The 26994-nt window shown below is 38.6% G+C and overlaps 2 protein-coding genes across 3 annotated transcripts in view; one reads left to right on the plus strand and one right to left on the minus strand.

The window, feature by feature from the left end:
• The window catches only part of LOC124155516 (ubiquitin carboxyl-terminal hydrolase 20), a 41945-nt gene extending 38350 nt beyond the window's left edge, over positions 1-3595 (minus strand). For both annotated transcript variants that reach the window (XM_046529406.1, XM_046529403.1), the window contains exon 1: positions 3487-3595. In XM_046529406.1, coding sequence (XP_046385362.1) covers positions 3487-3489 — 3 coding nt within the window. In that variant the 5' untranslated portion in view covers positions 3490-3595. The remainder of the gene's footprint in view (positions 1-3486) is intronic.
• On the plus strand, positions 287-25420 carry LOC124155519 (clavesin-1). The gene is made up of 8 exons (XM_046529409.1): positions 287-602; positions 18925-19174; positions 20453-20612; positions 20797-20858; positions 20943-21136; positions 22387-22503; positions 23384-23477; positions 23905-25420. Exons 2-8 carry the CDS (start codon positions 18964-18966, stop codon positions 24084-24086), a joined length of 1020 nt encoding a protein of 339 aa, XP_046385365.1. The 5' UTR covers positions 287-602; positions 18925-18963; the 3' UTR covers positions 24087-25420.
• The last annotated feature ends 1574 nt before the right edge of the window (positions 25421-26994 follow it).

The raw sequence follows: 26994 nt of genomic DNA on the forward strand, positions 1-26994 counted from the left end.
GTAAAATGATATTTTCTCGACAAAAAAACATGGAGAAATGCCTGTATTTTAACTGGCATTTAGCTTTCTTTCATTTTAGAAAGTATTTTGATAAAGGTGGACCCTTGAATCACTATAAGCCTTTCTTATTTATATTAAAGCATATTTCTTGAATATTTAAGCATATTTGATTTTCTTCCCGTATAGTTGTTACAGGTATTTCATAGATTTTTTAAACATTAAATCCTTTTAATGAATCGATGGATACTTCAGGAACCACCGCAGTGAGGGAGAAAGTGGGCTGTCGTGTCCGCACTCCCCGCAACCAGAGGTGACGCGAGTTTCTCGTTTTTCTGGGTCACAGGTGAGAGGGATGGAGTTAATAGAGAGGAACAAGCAGCGGAAGAGGTAGAAGGAGCTGAGACTTAAGAACGGAACGAGTGCTCGAGATGAGAGCATAAAGTAGCGCGTGGAGATCGAGCAGACGTTCGGTTGCTCTCCCGCAAAGAAGACACCAGTGGCCGTCACTCTTTAGAAAAATAATATCACCATCGTCCGAGAACCCCAGATAGGCCATGCCGAGGAATCGCCCTTTGTAGCAGTGTCACCTTTGTAATAAATTGGTAAGTTTCTCTTGGCAGTATCTCATATTTTAACCAATTATCTAAATTTTAAACGCGCGCTCATTCTACATACGTCGCTTGTGCCAACATACGTGGCCCAGCAGAGGTGATTCCAGTCTTGCGACTTATTTTCCACGTTCTCATTGGTTATTGATGATTTGACGGATTTTAAAATTAAGCTTGAAGTTGATTACCATAAAAACTTAACGAAACCTCTAAAAAAAACTCCTCTGAATTAATCGTGATTCACTTTAGTAGCATACTTTCAGTGTTTTAGAGGGACGTCCCCTTTTGTACAATATAAATACTAAGAGTCCTGAGACACTCTGGAAAAAAAAGTCCTCCGAAATTTTTTTAACGGGAAAAGGCAATATTTTAATATTTTCTCTGATTCCGCCAAGAAATGTCAAAATCAACTATTTACCGGATCTTGTATATTCAAGGCTAATTATTAATCACAAAATACAGGTGTGTTAAATCAGTTAGTAACTGACCCCACTCCGCCGCCCGAATCGCGCTAAAATGGTTTTCATCTCCAAAAAAATTAATTAAGCAACGCATTTCTGATGCTGACAGAGTATAATAATAATTTAAAGGGTTGGAGTATTTTATGTTCTGCTTCTGAGAATGTGATGAGATCGTCCGTTAGACCCAACCTTAGTTAGTATTTTAGTACATACAATTAATACCATAATAATAATATGCCTTTTAGAATTTAAAATCACAAGTAAACGGCAAATAAATTCCTGTGGTCATGTTCCTTAGCCTATAAAGCTAACTATTTTCGCTCCTCTTTATATTCCAATTTCATGTCCTAAGGAATTCGGGATAGATAAATAACATGTTTTGTTGAATTTAAATCCATGTGGTCTTCATCCAAAATAAATTCAGGTATCAGGAATAAATTATTAAGGGTTTCTTCATAAGCAATGGCATCAATCAAGATTCTATCACTCAGGTAGCAGGATATTTCATGATTCCTCCCCAAAAGTGACGCAGCGACCCAGCAAGAGAAAGCTGGTCTACAAGTGAAAGAGAAAGTCGAACCTCATCCGAGGAATCACTGATGCCTTAACTTAGAGAAAAGGAGAAAGGGGGTGCCGACTCGCTTTTTTCCAATCGATGTATAAGTGCGTCACTGCCATCACAAGACCCCGAGAGAGCAAACACTTGGTCCGGCAAGTTTTTGAAATTCATGAACAGAGCAGCCATTCTGTTCTGAGGCGTTCATAGGCATGTACCAATACGTAATAAATGCGCGAATGCGGAATAATTAACCTGTGGAGTCATGGTTGAAAATTACAAATGTAAGCTGTATCTGTGGAAAAAACTTGCGCACATATCTGGTGACAATTTCTTCGTGGGCCGGCAGCCGAGAGAGGCTAGGAGCAAATGTAGATTTCCTGAGACGGGAAGGCACGGGCCCCAGGAATAAATGGTGACCCGCTTACTATTACCAGAGAGGAGAAATTACCTACACTACCCACAGGGCCTGAAAAGCTCTCGGGAGTTTGAATCTACTAAAAGCATGTCTTTGACACTTGAAAATGCGATAGTTTTTTTTTAATCGGGAAGAAGAACGGTTGAGGATGCAAACTATTCGATTTTAAACTGCATATAAAGAGTAACATTCATGGTTTCAACCAGGAAGAAATAAAATCTGATATTTTTATGGGGCTATCATTTTTTCCAAAACACTTCACTCAGAAAATAATTGATAAAAATAGTTATCAAACCACCCTTCTTTAAGGAAAGAGGCAAACGCATGGCTCGATATTAACTGTATGTGATCAACAACTTAGGCCATTTGCGCCATAGTTCAGGGGAAGGAAGGAAGGTTGGAGAGAAACCTGGCGTCAGTAATAGCCTGCTCTTAACGAAAGGCGCCAAATAGACCACAGCTTAATATCCGCTCCGATGGACGGAGTGCTGATTGTGAAGTGCCCTCCACATCGAGCACTCCCGCATCGATCTCCGCCTCCTCTGGGATTTGTATTCGAGTAGAGGCAAATACCCTCCCAACAAGTGGCGAACCAAAGTCAATTTACTATCAATATGGTAGCCTCCTTCCTCCCCCAACACTAAAAGCTTCAAGTGTCAACGAATTTCAAGATTCAATTTTAGCGCTCCCCCTTTACGGGGTCAGGGGCAACCCATACCCCTTTGGCGCGCAACGGCAAACAGAAATTATTTAGTCCCGCGGAAAATTTTAAGAGATTCCTTGTATTTTGGAGGTCCCGCTATGTAAAATATGACCTCAAAAAAAGTAAAAATCAGCCCAGTTCGACCAGAAGAAAAAGCGTCAAGAACAATTCCCAATCTTTCCGTAGAATTTGGAATTCTACGGAAAATTTCCTCGATTTTCATAAAATACAGTACCAAAAAAACGTGGAGGACCTGATCGCCTGTTTGAATTACACGTAAGCGTGTTTTAATAAAGCGGAAATACATTTATTAGTAAGTTTCACAGAACTTAACTTTGTTTCTAAGCGGGATTCAATATACAATTTTAGAAATTACATTGCTTTATGTTTTCCTATCGATGAAAAAACATATTAAAAATGAAAATCAGTCAATCAAATTGTCAGTATGTATCAGTGCAGAGATAGTTTTTTTGCATCAGCATTTATAGGGCAATCTGGTCCTTTCAATGAAGCATATTTTTCATACCTCCCTCAGCATTCAATTAATGTCGATTACCCGCCCCATAGCAAATTACGATTCCGGAAAAATAGCGGTGATTTTGTGTTTCAGAGCCTCGAGGAAAATACACGAATCGATTACGAAAACTTTATCCATTATATTAGTTAACGACTTGTCAGTTAAAAATGAATTAAAGAGAATCAATGACACCCACGCCTTTGCAAGACTATCGTGCACTTACCATTTCGCCATCCAAAAATCATCCTGCTTGCTAAATCAACTTGGAGCTGGGCAGAGTTCATCATTGGCAGTTGGCAACGGGAAGAGAGAAAGTAGAATGCCACTCAGTGAAAAATTTGCTACGTTGAAGCGAAATGATATTCGAAAGGTAAAGAGATAACAAAAATTCCCGAAGGGAGATGAATGGATAGCGTGGGTGGGAAAAGGAGGGCGTACGGGTGCAAGCGATAGCGGGATAACGGTTAAGAAAGTTGCGCATGCTACGTCACGTTCGCAAAAGATAAAAATAAAACGATGCGTAAAAAATTAGACAGCCTAGTATCTCTTTCTTAATTCGAGATACTAAGTAGAGAAACCCTGTTCTAAAGGAAATGGAATAACTGACATGGAAAACAATTAGCATAAAGAATAACATAACGCGAGCGTGATGCGCCCGCTCCCAGCGGGCTTCCCCCGCTCTTTTCAATGCAGGTCCACAGAGGGATAGGCGAATTTCTAATTTTAAAATGTAGAAAAAAAGGCAGGGTCTTATGTACAAATTTAATTGGAATGTTCATGTACAAATTGAGGTCAGAGGACGGTTGAGGAGTTTTTAAACACAACATTGGAAGTAATTACCCTATCCTCTGTTAAACGCACACGATGACTCATATTTACGAATCAACAGGAGACTTGAATGTGGAATCAGCCGCATTTTTATAAAAGTTATTTAAAGAATGCGAGATATTGTTGCAAATGAACAAATGTATCAGTTTGTGCGCCGTTAACGTCAGGAATATTTACTGGTTTTCGTTTTTTTTTGTTTTTTTTTTAATTATTATTTAAAAACCAATTTTAGGAAACATTAGCAATATTTAGGAAGTAAGATATGCCGTCGCATGTTCTCTGTTAAATTCTGTGCATTTTGGTACCTCATTTGTAGAGTTTGGTTGCGTATAAGTTGAGAAAAAGGTATCTATACAGTAGAAATAATATAGAAGATGGAATGTAAGAAACGCAAGAAGAATGATCCGCAAAAATCTCTGACTAATAAGTGGATGAAAAAGCCTTTCCAATGCATGTATTGCCATTTTGATGACCTTATTAGCGACATTTTCCGGAATGCTAAAAAAATATACCTTTAGTCAGTTATTACGATAATTATCGATGGTCTACGTGTACCCTATATCGCGAAATGATTGGGTCCTCCAAACCAGGACCTCTACCAAAGAGTTATTTGAGATTCAAATTCATTCGTGATCTTGTGATTTTGGTACGACGGCCTATACGCGTGACCTTCTCCACGCCCAGTGGACCCGGCATTTTCCGTCTTATGGCTTATGCACTTTAAATTAGAAATCAGCGTCCAATGTCCAGCATCTAAGAAACGATTAGTGGTTGATCTCAGGCAAGAGAGTAGGTTTTAGGGACTTAATTAGGGGAAACAATTATAACCTGTATCACCATTAATTTGAAATCGGAGGGCAGCTTATTGGAATGAGGCCCAATAGCAGGACCTAATGGACAGGGTAAAAGGTTACCACGGGATTATTTACGACTGATAGCTTTTCTTATTATATAAGATAAGGTTTTGTAAATGAAATTGTTTCATCATTAAATGCAAATTTGCCTTTGCCGTAACATTACCATTTCAAGAACCTATGGGTGTATATTTAAGTGGCATATTAGACAAATAGTAATTTTAGTGTATTTGCTGGAAATGTTGTCGGAAATCGATTATTCAGTGTGCCCCCTATAAATTAACCCCCTTCGGAATGTATCTCCCTCCAAGTAAACCACTCTTCCCGGTTAGGGTTCTAGCTTTGGGAGTTGAAAATTGAATTGACGAACTTCTTTCGATACCTTTCTTAGCATCCCATGGCTTACTGTCGGCAACTTTAACTGCACATACGTTAGGAAACATCCATTTAGAATTGATGATCGCCGATGTATGACGAATTCATCTTAAGTTTTGACGACGTTGTTAATTTTTTGTCGCGAAATTTTTATTATCTCGCAGTTGATATCACAACTTTATACAGAACAGAGGAAAAAAAATATCTAAGAGTTAGCTTCATCGTTTATTTTCTTTTATGTACAGAATTTTACAATGAAAGCGATTATTTCCTTCCCAAGATTGCTCAAGAAAATACACTAAATTAATGCACCGAAGTAAGTGGCAAAAACTTCATCAACCACAATACCTTTTTTATTCATCGATCAATTGAATCTGCGATAATATCCACTCCGAGATAAATCCATGAATTTTATCTGACCTTGAAAATTGAAAATTCTATTCGGTTTCCATTTACACCATTTTCCTACAGTTGTCCTCATTTCTCATAGATTTCGACCTTCCGACTTCAAGCAACCGTCCTTTAACCGACGATACGTTCCAGGTCGCAACCTAGAGATCATACGCTCGAGTGCAGTGGCAAGACGTAGGTATGCACTTGAAATTAGGTTTAGATCCACATTCGTAAAAATTACCTCTTTCATTGTGTTTGTCAGTTGTCTTCGATTGGTAGATCGATGCACGCCCTTCATACGTGCGTGATTTTTTCGCGTGGGTCCGAAGAGAGTTTATGAGCGCACTCCTCCCAATAAATGTAGTCCTTTATATTAATGGTAATGAAGAAAGTTTCAAAGGAAATACAAATTTGAAAATTTATACACTTTACCCATTGTAGTGTCATGTTTTCTGTAGGTGTTACCCTTTACTCATTGTAGTTTATTATCTACAATTTGTAAGCTATAGCTTCCGAGTATTAATTCTCTTTTGTTTTTGGGATAAAAATTTATTTTTCATATAAGATTGTTTGGATTTTCAAGGCCACTTTAGCGTCCTTGGAGATAATGTGTGGGTGATAAGCTCCCACCTAAGACACGCCCATGCGTACATTTCAAATTAATAGTAGTGCATTCCTTGAATGAGGTGATTGAGTGTGAAGGGTCACCGACACGGAAAGTATGGCTTTGGCTCCAGTTTTTCGAGAGGTCGGAGTATTTGTGATAGAGAGACCATACTTTTGATCACTATCTGGAAATTTTCATTCGAAACCGTAAGCCATCGAATATTGAGATAAGTTAATCAGTAAATGATTTTAATCTAATCATCGACCCAAGGGCGTACCCAGAATCAAAAGTAGAGGGGGGAAAGCCGTGGTCGTTCAAGTTGTAACTCAGAAAAGGTTATTAAACCAAAATTCAAGAAAATTATAACAGCGCTTTACTAATTTTTTTAAATTGTTTGCTCGGAAAAAAATATTTTTATTTTAATTACATGTTTTTTTAAATACTAATATCACTTTTCTTGGATTTAAGAAAAATTGTTCAAAAATTTCCTTTTGAAATAAATTTGCTTTTGCTTCTAGAGTGGGGCTTGGCTTCTAAGGCTGCCCCTCCCCCCCATACGTACGCTCATGCTTCGACCATCGGTCTTCACTTATAAGGCCTAAGCCAAAAAAATAGTTTTCGGGCGGGAAGGGGCCGACTCATAAGTTGAATATCGTTTTTCGAGGCGAGGAGCTATCTGGGTGCAGCAACCATACATCATTTTTGCGTTTGCCTTGAGGTGATGCATTTCGGAGGGCGCGTATACAAGGGGAGGGAGCTTCCAATACCTTATCTTCCAAAAATTTCGGGTGGTGTGCGGTTTGCATTCTTCGATTGTGAGAATTGTTGGTTGGCTGTGAGAATCGTTCGTAGAATGTGTCTGTAGCTTTTAATACTAGGCGCTGTTCTCTCGTTTCCTCAACACAAATCTCAAGAGTAGAAATTACAACATACCTTCCCGTTGCAACTAGTCGTATGACCAATGTCAGGCTGCTCGTCAGATAACAACTCCTGTTACATATGTTTTAACCTTTATCCACATGCATCTCAAAGTAACATCTAACTCCCGGGTATCAGAGACATTGCCATCATCATGCTATCAAACAAGTTGACCGTCATCTGCACCTCCAATCAATACACAGATGAGAGTCCTACTGTCTTAGGGGTCACTACTTTGGTAATCTGGCTAACGCATTTAAACACTTAATGAATAAAGAGCACAAAAACTGGCTAAAATGATATTCTCCGCTACAGTAGTGTAACTATATAAATATGCTTTGGGGAGAGGAGGGTCTGGGGGGGAATCCCCCAGACAACGGGAGGTCCGGGAAATTGTTTAAAAAATGACATGCCTGGAAATACATTTGGCATCATTTTGGCACTAATTAGTAGATACAGTTATTACATGCCAAAACTAGACAATAGTTTTAATTTTTTTTATTTCTCTGAGGCTTTAAGGGGGATCTATCCACCTTATCCCCCCTTAGTTACACGTCACAGCTCCGTTTATTCTCTTTGAAGTATTTCTTTTATTACAATACTGACATTGACACAAATGAATTTAATGAAGAGGTGGGTCATTGCGCGCAAACTCGGACTGCAGTTGACCCTCGGCCTCTCAGATTTTGTCGAAAATCAGGACGCATGTTTACTTCCTGAAATACCGAGATATTTGAAACATTTTTTCACTCTAAACTGGAAGAATAACGTCCCGAATTTTCGATGCAATATGCTCAAAAGTACATAGTAATATCGGTAAAATGTACCTACGTAATATCGAGGACTCCTGTCTACTCTCTATACTCCTCTCTGGTAATATTTAAAATAACAGTAATTAAAATGCATCAATTTTGATTGTTAAACTATAAATCATTCATAAATACATTAGCATTATATTTTTACATACCCGGATACTTCAAAGTAGGTATTTATCAAAAATATAAGTCGTCACACACCTGTTAACATTGATTCCTTCCCGAATAATTTGGGGCCGTGAATTTCACGCATACGAAAAACCCATTTTCGAAACACCCATTTTTTTAGCCGTTTATTTCGATTTTCGGAAAAAGTTTAAATTATATTTTTTACTTGAGGAGGAAAACATCGATACCAATTTTAATATTTAGTTTATGTCAGATCTAAACAGGGGCAGATTGAAAGTATGGGGCGGCCGCCCCCACCCGTAACTCCTGGAAAAAATAGAAAAGATAGTAATTATCTCGGTGGGTCTCCAATGCAAGTTTTTATTATGCTAACTCAGTAAAAAATGTTAATGATACTTGAAAAAGCCATCTAAACGGCACTTTTGTCCTAAATAAGAAAGAAAGTAAAAATGTCTTGCAGGCAGTGGAATTAACGCCGAAAGTATTGTATAACCTCCCACCAAGTGGGATCGGGTCCAAATCCCGGCGGCGGTGGAGCTTTTTCAAAGACTGTCCGATTCCTGCTTAAAGGTTGCGTGGAGTACATTTCAAGTGCAACACTCCGTCCGTCGGATGGGACGTTAAGCCGTGGTCCCCTTGGCGCCTTTCGTTAAGAGCAGGCTAATGTCGACACTGTGTTTCACCCTTACTTTCATACCCTTCCCGATGGCACAAATTTATTTATTTAATCCAAGAGATATTTAAAATGCACAGGAAAATTCAGTACATATAAGGATATATTAAATTGGGATCACAGCATAAATTCATCCACAGAGTAAAACAATTTGTTTTACAAAAACACTTTCAATTTTTTTGCAAAAGTCCTGTAACAGTCAATCCTTATCAATTATGAAGGCAATTTATTAAATAGGTCATTACGGAGGCTTCCGCGGTGAGTTAATTGGTGATTTCTTTTGGGTTCATTCCGCGTTGGCTCATATTTTGCGGACGACAGTTTCGGACGCGTTCCAGCTTCCGGTTTCGGGTCCAAATAAGGTCCGAAGGTGTTTTATAAGGACCAAGGGTGCTGCTCTTGGATCTAGATCAACTGGTCTTAAACTGTTCAATAAATTGGTGATCCTTCGGGTATTTTTGGACCCGAAGAAGGGAGCTGGAACGCGCCCGAAACTGTCGGAATGAACCCGAAAAACGAAAAGGTTAAAGGTCCGTGGTTCCATTCCCGGTCCAGGGGAATTTTTTCTCATGGCAATTCTTGTATATTTCACCGCCGTTCTCGCGGCAGGGTTCGAAATATTACACATACCGCTTTGCGCGGCTTTAGCGCAGGTTTGAGGCTCTCAACCGGCTGTGGCTTCTTGGAAGTTCTTTCTCCCTCGCGTTGCCATCCTTGATGGACCGCGAGGGCCTAACACCTAGTACCATGACCCTCGGTATAATTGCCATGGGAATTAAAGAACCTGGATAGCGTAGTGGTCTGCGCATTGGCCCGGAAAGCCAAAGGTCCGTGGTTCGATTCCCGATCCAGGGGAATTTTTTCTCATGGCTATTCTTGTATATCTGGGTACAAGCTGATAAGTGCGTATCAAATTATCAAATGAGGGGACTGAAATGATAAAGTTAAGGTATCATCAGCACAGAGAACTGGCTTTATGGTATGGATCGTATGTTTCAGTTATAGTAGGCATGCCGTTATGATAACTTCGTTAAATAACTCTAGCTTCCAGTCGCCTGCTCAAACTACCACAGAATACCAGGTATTGCACATCACATATGCGAGGCGAGAGGTAGTGAACAAGATAACTACCTCCTCATTTCACCCCTAGTTTGTGTGTAAGGACCCAGGTTTTTTAATAAGTTACCGAACAAACGACTTAAGAGTGGAGCAGAATTGAGCAACGAACTGTTACCCTTCCATGAGTGAGCGAAAATCACACGCTTGCAACTTGTTAGTTCGGGGTGAGCTATGCTAAGGGCATTGTCACAACTTTTTCGGGGGGGGGGGGGGGGGGGGGGAGGGGGGGTTTCCTGCTGGATGGGGCACGTTTTTGTATTACAACTCCTGTAGGGGATTACAACTACCCCTCTCCCTCTCGTAATGGCCTAGAACTTTGCCAGAATCCACCTTCGCCATAAACTGCAGAGCCAGTACGTCTAGTGTAGAGTGTCTAAACATAAATGTAAAGTAAAAGTATAAGTAACACCGAAAGAATTACATACCTTCCCATCCCGTGGGACTGGGTTCGAATCCCAGCAGTAACAAAGATTTTCCAGAAATTGGCCGAAATGAAACGAAGGAGAAATACGTACCAGGAAACATGCGCTTTAGAAAAAAATTGAATGCAGGGGCTACGAAAATCTGGTCCCATTTCACGCCACTTGCGCACGTCATCGGTACCTACGTGTGCATATCCCGCGGAAACGGAGATGTTTTGAACTTCTACCAGTCATGGATGCAACCTCCTCAGCAGATGATAGCGGAAACCTCCTTCAATGCTGCATGTGATAACATTTAATATCCGTGAAGTAGAAACTACTGGACATACAAAGCCCAATGTGGCTTGAGTATGCATAAGAGCCTGCACAATGCAGCCGTCATCTACGCAAGTGAAACCTATCGAAATTTACGGCAAAATTTTAATAATGAATATATCTTTGCATTTGTGAAACGTATCTGTGCATTGTTAAAAACAGGAATGGATAGCCATGATGCGATAGTATAATTTTACCAGTAGTTACTTAAGTTACGGATTTCACAGGTGATTTTGAGTAGCAAGAAGTGCAATAGCAGGCATAACTAATTCTCTGAAATTGATGATGCATGGTTACAACAGCTTTTCTGCCCTCCGAGGTGAAGCGGCGAGAGGTTTTGTGTGGCAGTGGCTTTGGTTATTGAGTATTTTAATTGTTATTATAGAATCCTAAATTTAGAAGTACCGACACATCGACCCGTCATAACTATAACTGCGTTTAAATAGCCATTCATGGCACCAATGGTAGAATTTTCATACACCTTATCGTTGTCTATTCTCGTTCGTCCAACACAGCGAATGCAAATGGAAATGGTTGGAGGACTAGCTCGCAACCGCTGATGCCTGTGAGTTTCAAAATACGAAATTGATGGCGATATCCACTTAAGTACTTTTAATTTACTTTGAACTTCAATCGTTTACTCACTCGGATTTTTTATCCAAGTGATTTCTCATCAGAAAGTGTTAATACAGATATATTTTTACTAATCCAAGGGATAAAGTAATTTTAAATGGAACATTTTAAAATATTTGTAATTATTGGTATAAATATAGTTGCTTTTGATGACATCCTCATTCCCAAATATCTGAATTGATATCAATTTCCCGCAGAAATTTATCACGGCATTCCATTCCTTCGTAAATTTAATGTTCTCATTCAAGTGAAACATATTAGCATACCTACCTTCTCGTTGAAGCCTCTGTTTCACAATTTAACTGAGGGAGGAGCACAATAGAAAATTGGCCAGCTCTCTGAGTTCGTATGGATCTTATTTCTTCGGTCAGCAAAACATGAAATGTGGAACACAACTGAATTCGTGATTCATGACGTGATTCTATGTATTTGGAGCGTTCCGTTACAATTCGTGGCGTACGGAATGGTGCCTCTGGTTTTAGCAGATTACCGACGCCGAAACTATTACCAATTAAGAGAAAGATATTTCGGGTATACGCTCTGATAGGCTGGATGAAATCTCTGCCTAGAAATTCAAGTAAGCATGATAATCGATCTCCCGGAATACGTCTAGCAGATGCCGCTATCACCAGGGAAAAATCTTCAACGAGGGATTGCGTTGGGAAACGTCGCGGTCGGTTGTCTCTTATTCTTTCCGTTATGAGTGGCTGGGTCCCCTTCGTGCGCAAAATTTACTATCCAATGTCAAGTACATCATGCACTACTTTCCCCCACACTAATTTCCCTGTATACAGAGTATAAATTAAAATAAATCAAACGTTTCAGGTTTCCTAGAAGAGTAATTGAGAGGCACTCACTAAAGTTATTTTTGTTCGGCTAGAAAAATAAAAATAAATCATTTTCTCAAAACGGTAGTTGAAAACAAAGCAGCCTGCCTTCGTAGATGCATAGGAGCAAACGGATAGGATTCACTGGAGGAATGAGACAAATCATTTACCGTGGCAGACAGTAAAGACATTCTTACAAAGGGCCAGATATACCCACAGAGGAACTAGCCCTCCCCTGAGGTATCCAATTTACATTGGATGAAATGGTAATTTTGTTCGCACCCCTACTACTGCTGGGAGGTTAACCCTAGACCCCCCCTTTGTCGCTATCCTGGATCCGCCACTGCAGAGGGCATAACCAAAACTATTCGATAACTTTACCACTTTCGCCCAGAGAATTCTGTTCCCCTCCCAGGAAAACGCGTAAGGAACAGGGGCCATCGTGATAAATTGGACCGCAGCCCCAACCCTCCATTCGCCAAAGAGGAATGTTTGTTTCTAAACGTCTAACCCATTTTCTTGAAATAACATAATTAAAAAATAAATAACTTCCGCAGCCTTAACTTTAGGTGAAAATTTATTTTCGTCCGTACCAATAAATTTATCTTCATACAGTACCAAGAGCCAGAAGACACGCGAAGGAGATGGTCCGCGTTTGCGCCGTTCTGAGCTCTGGGGGGGGGGGTTATCCCCCAAAACCCTACCCCCCTCGCTGTACCACTGTTTCCTGGCGTGTCATTTTTCAAAAAATTCCGTTCACTCTTATGAGAGAGCCTGACCGCGAGTGCATATCAGGGAGGGACAATGCTCAGCATAATTTTTGAAGGGACGTACTTTTGCGAGCCACGAGAATGGGCAGAGTGAGTGATTCGAGAAGTGCATACCGGTTTTAATGCAAAGAGAATATTTCCTCAATCATACACTTCAGTTCAAATCAGAAGTTATTCTTGGTACACTGTGTCTATGACATCATTAGTCCCCTGGGTCTCCGCAATCGATATGTCTTAGGGATGCCAAAACGTTGGCTCTCAAACGGTTAGGTAATGCTTAATCCAGTATACCTTTACTTCTATCCAGCACGCACGTATCGAGGGGATTAAAGCCCCCCCCCCCAAAGCCTCAGAGGATTTTGCAGTAGGTACACTAATGTTTTCCCTATTATAACGATTTCCCGTGGAATTTCGAGGGAAAGCCAGATTTTAAGTGCCAACATGTTGTAATAGGAGTCTGGGGGGTAAAGAATACCCGCCAGGTTTGGCGGGAGGTGCGGGGGCACTCCCCCAGAAAATGTTTAAGAAAAATGGTTAAAAATGGTGAGTTTTACTGCTCTCCGAGGGATATTATATTAATCCTTACACTATTCTATAATTAATATTGATCCGATAATGTAAAATGAATTAAACTAAAAAAAATATCTGAGCTCTGGGCTCCCCCAAAACCCCCCCTCGCTGCGCAAATGTTTCCAATCGTGTCATTTTTCAAAAATTATCCGTGCTCCCGTTGTCTGGGGTGGGGTCGTCTCCTCCGGTTCCCCTATCCCTTCCCAAAGCATATTCCTAGTTATGCCACAGCTTTTACTTAAGCACATTTACATCGCGCCATCGAAAGGGCTGAAAACTACAACAGGAGATGCGAAATTGGGCTCCACTTATAGCCAGAACGAGTCGTTGATAACGCAGCTAATAATAGAGAGCTGGAAAGAGTGAGCCATTTGCACTGCAAGAGAGGCGTTTTTCTGTCGACAGATGCCGTATTTGCAAAGCAAGGTAACGGCTAAGACCGTGGACTAGATAAAGTCGATCTCACTGGTCAAGGTTGAGCAGAAATATAATTTCACGGTCGATATTCTACCTCGAATAGAGGCGCTTTCCTTGATACAAAATAAATGTAACTACGGATTCAAACAAGAAAAAAGTTAACTAATGTTCCTAATTTAACACAATAGGCCAAGTAAGTGTTAGTCTTTCAAAAACTTAAATGATTGAATAGATCTTATTTCTTCTGCCTCAGGGCCACTACAATGTCGTTTCTTTATTTTTTACACCACTAAAAATAGAAAAATAAAGAGTTCATTTGAGCAATAAAATACTGAAACCACTATGAAATGCTATAGGAACACCTCTTGCCCCATTAAACCGATCCAGTTTATCTTAACGTGGGGTTAAATCAAGAAGTTCCTGCTAATCATTCATCATTAGTGTGCGCGCGCTTTCTCCGGCATTTTAAACGTCACATTAATTAGACCGCTCGCGCTAAAATACGTTCCGAGCAGTGCGAAAACGGTATCAAATCCACCCGCATCGCCGCGGCCGGCTCCATATCCTTCCTATAAGTTGAACACAAATAACCAAATGGGTGAGCACGGCGAAAGTTATTTTTACAGGTCTCAAGCAAATGATGAGCCCTCTATGCAGGTCACTTTTTCGGCACACTCAGGAAAGTAGCTCGACCCTTCCCTCAAAATATTTCGACTGCCTCCGATTCATTCGCTACGATATTCCGATGACTATGGGTTTAAGTAATTATAAAGGTCTAAAAACGTGCTGACTGATTCAATATATATGAGTGGCTCATATTAGATTTCACAATTCTTTTTGTACGAATTATTCAAACATCTGTTCGGGGGCCAAGGAAATTATTGGTCTCACAACAAACCATGCAGAGGATTTATCTGGAAAAGGAATTGGCAACGTTAAATTCTGATTGAAGGTCGAAAATTGAAGGAATAGATTCAATTCAATTTATTCATTTTTTTTCTTTAGAATTGATTGATAAGTTTTAGCGCCCACTGATTGTTAGCCCCAGAGGCGCAGCTAGGAATTAAGGCTAGGGGGGGGGGGTTTCAGGCGCAAAACACTGGGGTGTCAGAGGGTGTGGAATACCCGCCAGGGTAAGCGTAAGGTGCGGGGGCCCTCCCCTAGAAATTTTACAGATAAAAGGTTCAAAATGGTGAGTTTTACGGCCTTCTGGAGGTCGGGGGGGGGGGGGGGGATTTATCCCCTAAACCCCCCCCCCTCGCTGCGCCACTGGTTAGCCCCCATCTCTCCCTGGGCTGCGGCCTAGACAGGGAAAATGAATTTACGAAGAATCACGTGAATTCTAGGAACCCTCGAATAGGCTTAGGCGTCGATCACGGATACATTTTGTTTCAATAAGGTTTCATCTCTTAATGGCATGTTATGCCAAAAGGATGAAATGTTGGACTTGATTATTGCGGGAAAGCGGTAGCCGAGATCTTCAAATCCTCAAAGAGCCGACAATAGCCAGAGCAAGCCGCCTCTACTAACAAAGATTTTCTAATGTCACCAGTCTGCGAGTTATTTAAGCGGCGCCATTCGAATAGAATTCGTCTTTTCCATAGAGTTCCCAAATTCAAAGAAATTTATCACTCAGACCCGAATTAACGATCCATTATAATTTAAGAAGAATGATCGCAGGCTTTCCCAGATGCCCTGCTGACGGTGGACAACTCGTTCATCGAAACGTCGGCCAAGATATGTAGTTGGAGAACATGACCCGGTGGAAATCCCGAGTAACCTTTCACAATCCATTATATGAGTTTGGTAGATGGAAGGGAAAGATACCTAAATTACGACGAAGAAAATCCTCATTCCACCGTTTTCTCGTAAATATAAAATACGATATTAGCCGACCACTTTTCAGACGTTAATGACGTCATTATAGAGTTCTGGTTCATCTACTTGTTCAGGTAGAACCTTTCTTCGTGGGAGAGAATCTTTCACAAGAGTAAAAAAACAACGAAGCACACGAGGCCTTTATGCAAGACAGGGGAGTAGCTAATAAGTGATTATCCATTCAGCATGAGTTCGTGACGTCATCAACTTATCTGCGAAAGGGTTAAGACCGTAAATTTTTTTTCGCCGCGAATAACTCGAGACGCACGCGGCGGATAAAAAAAGAAAAAAAAAAGGGTCCATTCATTTTTCAAACGATCACAATCGATGGCAATAAAAAAACGGCGACCACGGCAATAGTAAAGTTAGGCATAAGACAACACACAAGTTTTTGAGACTCTTTTCTGACAATTAGTACCTCTATGATACACACGCTTCAAACCATTGCACCAGAGTAGATTCCCAGCGGATTCCATTTCTGCTACTTCAACATAATCTCTTAAGAGAGAGAAAATTTTCTCTTCCTCCTGAGGCCTCTGAGAAAACTAATCATTAGTTAATTCATAATTATAACTAACTAATTAGTTGGTAAAAATGCTATATTAGTTGAACTATTAGAGTTATTCTTTTAAATTACATTTATAAAACATCCTAAACAAATATTTACCTCTTGGATCTTCACCATAATAAAAACATGTAAAAGAAGACAAGTGTACATGCAGGAAGACTGCTTTGGTGTCAATAGCAAACTAGCACTACAATTGCCTCTGGAAGTGCATTCTAATCCACAAATACTAATAGTCACATACAGAGGCCATTCCTGAATTTCTTTCTGGGGTAGCACAAGGGTCCAACAGGCAAGGCCGGATTCAGGATTTTTTCAGAGGGGCACAAAGGGTCCGACATACCAACCCCCGGTAAACACAATGTGTTGTGCAAACGTTGCAAAAGGGTTGCACAAGGTTGCAGGAAGCAGCTAGGCTTTTGGCAACATTTCTGCAACATCTTAATTACGTCGCTGATACACTCATTTGGTCTGAAAAATTTTATAGCGTAATATGTTAGCCTGAGGATATACATATTTAAATCTCATTCATCCTATTCGTAAGACACTGATTGTAAGTGAGGGTGGAATATTCACTAGGTTGCGACATGTTGCCAGTCACTTAGCGGAGTGTTATTTGGACATAGTTTTCCCCAAACATATATTCAAATATGTGGTTTTTAAAGTGTATTTTCATCTTCTGAAGCAATTTGCCTCTCACAAGAATAAAATTTTTGGCCTTAAGACAATTTTGTCACACTTAGAAAATTTTGAAGCATATGAGCAGGGGCGCAATGTACACAGAAACCCTGCAAATGAGATAAAGAACGGAAAGATGGCACGATATCGTTACGTATATTCGGTGCATCAAAAATATCGATATTTGCATATTCGAAACCAGGGGTGGATCCAGGATTTCTTTCTGGGGGGGCACAAGCAAGGCCACATCCAAGATTTTGTTCCAGGGGGCACAAGGATACCTCGTAATACAAAAATGAGCACAATGATTATAGGTCCATATTAAAGATCTTACATATTTTTAAGGGTATGCGGGGGCACGTGCCCCGGCACCCCCCACCCTAGATCCGCCTATGATCGAAACATCGAACGCGTTGCTACTTTAGCTCTTTCCCTCCACACTTGCATTTTTTGGTGTGGTTTTGTGCTCTGCGAATCTTGAAGAATATCTATAAGTAAAATTTGTCATGTCATAAATAAATATATTTTTTTCTTAAAAGGCATATTGTGAGTATTATTTTAAAGAGTTGCATAAATGTTGCAGGAGTTGTATAAATGTTTCAAGTGCGTTGCACGAGTTTTGCCATTATGTCTCACCAGAGGTTGCGAATATGTTGCCATTACACTGCAAAAATGTGGAAGAGAGGACTTTTGACTGATTTTGCAACATTTCGATTACGTTGCAGCAACTCCATGTTGGTTACAGCGCAATGTTTTTACAACACTTTTGGGTTACAGGGCCGTCTTCACATATTTGAAATTAAAAATGACCCAACAATTACTGTACCAATTTACTTATTTGTACAAATGTACTTTATTTTAATATGGAAGTAATTGCTTTTTATGAAATTAAATAAGTTGAGGCTCTGCTATACACAAAACAAAACGAATGTAATGATAACCTTATTAAAAATGTTGTCTATTTTTTAGGCGTCTGAGGAGGGAGGACAAGTGTCCCCCCCACTAAATCTGTCTATGGGCACGTATCTATTTAGGGAATCATTGTCATCCATGTAACCATCAGTAAAGTAAGGGTGTCAGCACTAAAAATATAATCAATAATAAGTCATACTGTACACAAGAATATACAATTTTTGAGAGCTATTAGAACTTTATAGAGGAAAAAAAATTGAGCCTTCCTCATGAGTAATGAAGATTTTATCTCCATTGGGTGTGGAGAAAGAGCACTTGCATCTAGTACCCTGATTCAAAGGCCAGGTGAAGCCTTCTTACAATACCACTTTTAAAATCCTCTAAGAGCAACGTGGCACAGGGAAAGGAACTGGCCCCCCTATCCTAAATGTGAGTTATTCACATACCTGTGGCTATGTCTGGAGTTAACTCTACCTTAACTTACCCAAAGCCAACATTTGGGTTGAAGCACTGAGTGATTTCATTGGGTTCAGTTCTGTAAACCCTTTTAATGCCAGCCCATTTCAGGTGGGATGTGCGAACACTGCCAAGGCTATTTTCCAGAATTTGCGACATTTCAGATTTTAAATTATTTCAGCTACTTAATTTTATTATTTACAGTGAAACCATCTTAGTAAGCAGTAGAGATAAGCATACGTGTGTAAATGGGACGGCAGCCATTGCCATACAAAAGGCCACAATCAGGAAATAAAAAGAGTAAAGATTTATCGGCCCGTGGCAATTTTCACACCACCAGCAAGGGCCAATATATCGCCCCGGTGGCAGAAAAAGGGTTACGGCCACAAAAAATCAAATTCATAGCATTAAATGAAGCAAAATATTATCTTCTTAGCTATAAGTACATATATATAATTAAAAAGTCTGATTGGGTTATTTTCACTGACTACTAATTCTTTTATATAGGTATTTTGAAATCCACTGAATATCCAACTCGCTGAAAACATGGGTTTGGAAAATGGAAATGATTCAGGTTCACTGAACACGGATTTTTTTGGAAAAGAAGCTGAAGCAGCATACGAATGGAGGTTAAGTGAGGACTTCCGTTCAGTTGCACAGACAGAACTGCGAGAAGATGACGCCACACGAGAAGCTGCCTTGACTCAACTTCGTACCTGGATTCATTCTCATCCATTAATCAAATCATGTCGCACAGGTAAAGTATTTTAATGAAATGTTATACTGAATAGGTTCACTTCAATTCATGACAGCTTTATCAAGATGGTTACCAAGAAAAAAATTGGTTCGCAAACTGTTTATAATGTCAATAACATTTTAGTCAAAAACTTTAACATCATACATGAAATTATGAAGTATTGGTTTCACACTGATGTCACAGGTACCCTGAACCAATTGTTTAGGAATGGATTGTGACCTTAAAGGTCACTATAACCACAGTAATTCAAATGAGAGAAAATTCATCTTTAATTCATTTGCAATGATATTTCTACATGTCAAGAACTAAAAACATGCAAATGATACAGGAAACACCAAAGATATCACAAGTAATATATAATTAAACATCTAGTCAGTCACTGTATTAACATCCAAACTGGAGAGGACAACGTTTTTGGGCTGAGAGAGAGATTTTACCCTACTTGAACACCCCTATGGTAAAAATCATTTTCTTGGTTGTTAATCACAAAGAATGTTCTCACTTTAATACTCAATAAGAGAAAGAGTTTTTCATTGATTTCAATTTATAATAGCAGGAAGATATTGATTTTCAGCAATAAAATAGAGGCCAGATGAATCCAGAAGTCAGATATATACTAAGAAATGACTAAACCAAAGCTTACTATATTAACTGCATGCAATGTTACGAGGCCTTGAACAATTCACTACTAATTCAATGTGATTAAACCAATAAAGGGGGAATAATCAATCACTATAAAATCTTCAAATAGCAAAGTCCTTGCATTTTACCCTCCATTAATGACATTAAAAAAAACTGCAATGCTGGAATGGGAAAAAAATCATTCTGGATTTTATGGGTTGACTGCCAAGAAGTCCCTCACCTCTGTTAGGCTGCAGAGGAGTTCCCTTTCTTTTAGACAGTTACCTAAGGGCAGGAGCTCGCACAGCCTATAAAGCATACTTAAAATATTCAATAAGTATTCTACGAGGGACTGATTATCTTATCTGAATCGATCCTCAAAAAGCAAGGACATAGTAAGGGCACTGTCACAGGGTTCAAATACCCCCAACATTTATGGGACCCAATGACAAGTGTAATGTAAGCCACCACCATGCCCCCACTGTAAAAGAGCCACCCAATTATTTTTCTTGCTATGGCCGGTAAAGAAAGGACCTATATCAATCAATAACCATGACAAGTTTTTCATGCAGTGATTTTTTTATACAAGAATAATTTTGTGATAAAATTGATGATGAACCATGAAACTTTCATCTGAATTTCTTCCTTGGATTTCAGATTCAGTTTTCCTCCTGAGATTTCTAAGGACTAAAAAATTTAGCATACCTCAAACGCAAGAGATTTTAGAACGCTACCTGACCATAAGGCAAGCATACCCTACATGGTTTCGTGGACTCAGTGTTGATGACAAAGTGGTCAATGACATCTTAGACAGCGGGTAAGTTGCCACATATGGCTGCACGATATGTATAAAAAAAGTTGCAAAATGAATAAAATGCCATAACAGAAATGAGTGCATCATCACACTCTATTCTTTGTGAAGTTATTTTTTAAAATCATTAAATGCCAAATCTCAACCAGAAAATCTGCAAATAATCCTTTAACTCTGTATTTACTTTCAGATACCTAGTTCCCTTACCACAGCGAGATAAGAATGGCTACAAAGTGATTTTGTCATCTCCAGGTATGGCTGACTGATTTTTATGTTTTGTGGATTCTGAAAAAAATGAGATATTGGTAAATCCTAATAAAAATACACCAATTACAGGCCGTTTAGACTCGTACAAATACAGTGCAACTGATGTGATAAGAACACATAGTGTTGTGGTTGAGGTTCTCATGGATGAAGAAGAATCACAAATTAAAGGATTTGTATACATAAATGATGAAAGTGGTCTCCAGATGAGTCATCTCAGCATGTGGTCTTTTAGTGAACTACGAAGAATCACAAAATGCATTCAGGTAGACTATATATGTAACTGTAAATTATCAATAGTAAACGGTTTAATCCCAATAAACTCCATGCAGTACCTAGTACATACAATTAGATTGTAACTGCTAAGAACAAATGAAATTTCTCTGATATATAGTTTTATCACCTTTTCAATTAATTGTCATGAGAGATTGTTTTAAGCTGCATCTAGGAGAATTGCAATAAATTAGTAAATTAATTGTTACATACAAGCAATTTTCAAACAAATACTTTTTTCACTTCATGAACGGTTTCAATATTATGAAGGTAATACCATATGTAATGAAACCAGTCATGAAGTGAAATTGAAGTATATGAGGAAAATTATAACGGAGGCTTCTGCAGTGATTAAATTGATGATTAGTTTACGGATTTATTCCGCATCAACTCATTTTTGGCGGATAACAGTTTCGGGTGCGTTCCAGCGCCCGTCTTCGGGTCCAAATGATCTGCAGAGCTGCAATCCTTTACATAAGAAGTTCTTTTTAAAAAATAAAAATAGCAACGTTGGTAATGGCTTCCGGGTGCAGCTGCGTGTTGCGCTTTGTCTTGTGAGCTTTCGCATCCGTTATAGGGCGCATCATCAGGCGATGAAGGCTGATGATTCATCGCCTGATGATGCGCCCTGTAACGGATGCGAAAGCTCGCAAGACAAAGCGCAACACGCAGCTGCACCCGGAAGCCATTAGCAACGATTACCCTCGCTGTGAAAACCTACGTTCAAAGCTATAGAAATAGCAAGTCATGAAAAGAACTTCAATAGGGAGGACGGCTATCCGTTAGCTTCATCATTCAAACGGCTCTTCCAACAACTGAATTCAAATCAACGGGTACCTGACTAGCCTTATATATGAAGGATTGCAGCCCTGTAAATCATTTGGACCCGAAGACGGGAGCTGGAATGCGCCCGAAACTATTGTCCACCAAAAATGAGTTGATGCGGAACAAGCACGGAAACCTACGAGGAAAATTGCCAGTAACTTTTAACTTCAAGAAGTTAGTACAAAATGTATTGAAAGGGATCGTGAAGAGTAAATTAAGTATTTGTAAAAAATTGCCGGTCATTTTTAATTTTCTAATTCTTGAAATTGATTGAAGAATGTTTGTTTCTCTACCGAGAGTTCCCATTAATCATTAATTATTTGCACATACTATGAATATCTACAAAAACAGAAATGTTTCTTCCTCTCTCTGCATATTAGTAAATGAAAAATGACAAGTATTGCTCTTTTCATTACAGAACTCAACTCCAATGAGACACAAGGAGACACATTTTATAAATATTCCGAGCTTTGCAAATAAACTGATTGAATTTGTCATTTCAATTCTCAGTGAAAAATTGAAGAAAAGGGTAAAAGTGAGTATATTAACAATGAGTCTGAGTCTCTAATACAATATATCAATCATATATTTGAAACAATTTCAGGCACTTTATAAAAACATTAAATTTACATGTACTTTCTATCCTTTATCTGCCTAAGAAAGGTGCCCACATTTACAGTAAAACCCCCAAAACCAAACCTCCATAAAGCGGAAGTTTAACAAAATTCTCCTTATCACAAAGTCATAGCCCTGGTCCCTTCCCATACATAAAGCTCAGAGAATAACCTACCGTGACGAACCTCATTTTAGATTTACAATTATAAAACCAATATCAAAGTCTGAATGCGGATTCAGATATGAAAAAGACCTCTGAACAGCAAAATTTTTCACTCAGAAATTGTGTATGTATTTACCAAGTGATTATATGCCATTTTACCTCAAAATTCCACATTTTCCCCATAGTTATTCATTATGCCCTAAAGTCTAGTTTTTTATCACATCTGATTTGGCTTAAAGTGGAGCCTTGTAGCTCATCAGAGGCAAGAACACCAGCATAGTCTAAAATGCTTTCTAATTCAGCATCTTTTGGATTTCATGGATAACAAATATAGCAGGAAGCTAACAGGCATTGGGCCACTGATCAAAGGATCCCAGATTCGAGTCTTGGGTGAAGCTTTCCAATACCCCTAAACCAAAATCCTCTAAGTGCAAGGTGGCTCAAGGAAAGGAATAGTCCCCCATTCCCTAAATATGCACATGAAATTTACATGCTTGTGACTCAGTTGGGAGTGAGCTCTACCCTCACCAAACTGACTCTTGGTTAGAATCACTGATTGAGTTAAATCATGAGAAGAATGCCATCAGCTTCCATCCACGTTTTTCAGTGTATTACTTCGATTTAATTTTCATTTCAGTTCCACAACACAATAGACGACTTGAAAGAACACATTGATCCAAAAATATTACCAAGGGAATATGGAGGAATAACACCCATCTCGGATATGATAGGTATGTCTGTACAGTGTATTTTATATGTCAGCATCTCATTTGCAGATTATACATGCTTTTTCTCTCCTTTCAATTTACTGCATGCACATATTTCAGAGTAGACTACTACAAATTATTTAAGAGTTAAATATCAATAAAAGGAGGTGTAGGTATATATGACGTGGATGGTAGATTAATTTTTTTAATGCTATAATTGAAATGGTTGAAAAATGGTCAATACTAAAAATCAAACGTCTGTATCACTTCCGACTTTTTCTGTTTATCCATGCTTGTCTCTTATCTACAAAATTATGCCCTTAGTATAATCGAAAATGAAGATTTTATTGTGAATTACTAAATGTAGCATCCTTAGACAAAGGTTTTACGTGATATGAACCCTTGAATTTTGGAGCATGGACTTCATACAAACATCCATAATTTGTTTCAGCTGACTTCAAAAGAGTCATGGTTAAACATCGAGAGTCCATTCAAGCCTTGGAAGACATGAATATTACCTTAGCAAAAGACAGTAAAGGAGTGGTAGCAGCTCTGGGAGATTTGGCTGATGATGAAGATCTTGATGTAATAACGGGGATTTCTGGAAGTTTTAGGAAGCTAGAAGTGGATTAATATAACAACTTTTATGAAGATGTCAAGAAATATAAATATTTATGTTGGAAAAGTTTATAAGTGTAATTTAGGATCCCAATACACTGCAATATTGGAAACATTCATGTCTTTTGCTAATATTTATGCAATAATTTCTTTGCATAAATACAATTTGTTTACCATGGTATGCTAATAGGTTACATTTTGAAGTTACTAATTTCTATAAGTTTTTCTCAATAAGTGAATAGTCATTTACCTCACAACAGCTTATGAGCTGCCAAGATGAAAGGAAGTGAGGAATTATAAAACTAGTAATGAAAATATCCCTTCTCAAAGGTTGCTTCCGTAATTTGGTCCAGCACAGCCAGGCATAAATATTTAAAAAATAGGATATCCATGACCTATGTTTATTGTACTTTTACTTGCTAATGATTAAGCTGTTAAAAATAGTTTAGTAAATAGGTCTTAAAGGCCCCTTGGTGGTATAAAGTTACCAGAGAAGATAATCAGGAAAGGTTTTAAGATGAATTCTTAAAATTCCTTTCCCTTAGTTATTAAGTTTTTACAAGCACAGTACTTAGCTGCATATTATTAAGGCTTGCATGTGTAGTCCCATAACTTACCTGTTTATGAGAGATGGGCTGCTGTGGGTTCAGTGATTTGAGTGTTTTTGTGCAGATTGATGCGCTTTCGCAGACAGTAGGTATTCTATGGGACACAATATAATTTGTCCTAGACAATTTTAAATGATATTTGGCACTTTGTATTCAAGTAAATTAAATTCTAGTATAACTCAGCATATCAAAATTTGGCACATTATGTTTTTATGGCATTTTACTCTATTTTTCGAAGCTAGGCCTTAATTTATGTTAATATATGAAATAGGAAAAAATGCAGCACATCCTTAAACCCCAAAAAAGAGAGAAATAAACCAGGCAAAGTGAATGCATAAAATATTGCCAATGAAAATATGATGAAGAAAATAACAAAAAAATGTCAAAGAGGGTAGCTTAATACGGAAATAATAACAATGCTGGGGACAGCATAAATGATATTTCTTTTTTAAGTAGTCACATCTCTGACACTGGAGATATTGGCAGTGATGCCGCTTTCCTTGGGCACCACTCTATGCCACAAAAATATTTAAGTTTTAAGGAATTTTTTTTGTTAATTAAGCTTCAGATTTCAAGGAGCAAGGCTCTAGACTTCCCACTGTGGCTTAAGTATTATTAACTATGAGATACTGTGATAGAGTGTTATAACTGTAATTTTAAAAATAATTGTTTTGTTAAAACTTTTTATGTGAAATGGAATACATTGGTTAGGATGAATAAATTTTTTATATTTGTTGAAAAGCAGAAATATTAATTTAACATGGTTTCCATTAATAAATACCCAAGAGTGCGAGAGAGAAAGAAGAAAACTTGACATTATCCAGACAAAACTTTAGAAATTATAGAAAAATGCATCATTATTTCATTCTTTAGTTGGAAGATTTTGTAAGTGTCTAGTCCATTTTAATCATTCTTGAAATGTTGCTCCTGATGAAAAAAGATATTAAGAGGAGAGAATAATAGTTATTAGTTAAACGTTGACGTAAGATTCAATCAATTTTTTTTACTGAGCTACAAACATTGATTTCAGAAACGCTAAATAATTTGGCCAAAATTGACTAAAATTGGTGGCAAATATTTGTCAGTGGCAATAGTTTAGCAGAATAATGTCAGAGTATTTATGCCAAATTTCTTAACCACAACTGCGAGACACCATAAAATGTGATACATTAATCTTGTCCAATACCAAGCAAACTTGGAGCGACAATCAACTTACAGTCAAATATGCAATGGATTTTCTCATTGATATTTGCTCATTTAAGCCTTATCTAATTGCCCTGAATTTTTGAGAATAGGTCTCACAGCATTTCTTTTTCCATTCACAATCACTTTTCATTCATTCACATGTATAACACTGGAAAGACTGGGGTTGTTCAAGGCAGTTAAGGCAGAGAGCCAATAGCTTAGCTAGGAAGGTGAATGCAAAGCAAACAGCCCCGAACAGGAACTCCTTAATCTGGCTGGGTTTGAACTCAAACTCTGGCAGACATGGGTCCCAAACCAGGGAGTTCAAGCCTTGTGTTTGCTTCCTGGCATCTACTGGTGCCCCTGATTAGGGTGGACCTCTAAAAGTTAATAGGGAACTTGCATAGGTCGTCAATTGCTGTGAAAACTATTTTGAAAAGGTAAAACGGATATATTAGCTTGGTAAAACACCTTGTTTCTCAATTCTTTGTCAAAAGAAATAAAAAAATACACTTTAAAACTTGAGCAAAATTTCTCTGAGCTGACCACTGAGCGAAGACAACCAAGCTCTGCCAAGCCAGGCGTGATGTCATATGTGCCAAAACTACTGTTGGGAGGAAATACACTGAGTACAAGCTGCAAACATTGTTTTGAGGGAGGATTTAGCCCTAATCGTCACTTTTTTATATGCAATTATTTTCAGGTTAGTTTTCCTATTGCTATTGTGTCACGATTATTACCTGGGGTATTAAAATGCGACATTAGGATGATGAAATACAAGCTTTTATCTCGTATATTTCAGTTATCAGAAAAATGCATGATAACATTGCCACTAGTTTGGATAGTAATTGATGCCATGACCCTCATGGAATTTGTTATGACAAATTATTGCTATATGTTGGCGGAAAATCACAACGTAAAAGAAATTCGTAATATCGGAGGATAACAATCGGTTTAATTATGCATGAATGTCTCAATATCCAGGGTTCAGAGTCAATAGCCCCTGCCGTAGGAGCAAGGGAGTTCAACACAGTAGTGATGTCATAAATGACTCCTTTTGGTGAGGTGCCTCACCACTCACAGCACACTTCAGTGTGCTCGCACAGTGCGACTGAGCAAAGCATTTCTGG

This window comes from Ischnura elegans, chromosome 3, assembly GCF_921293095.1.
Source record: "Ischnura elegans chromosome 3, ioIscEleg1.1, whole genome shotgun sequence".
NCBI lineage: Eukaryota > Metazoa > Arthropoda > Insecta > Odonata > Coenagrionidae > Ischnura > Ischnura elegans.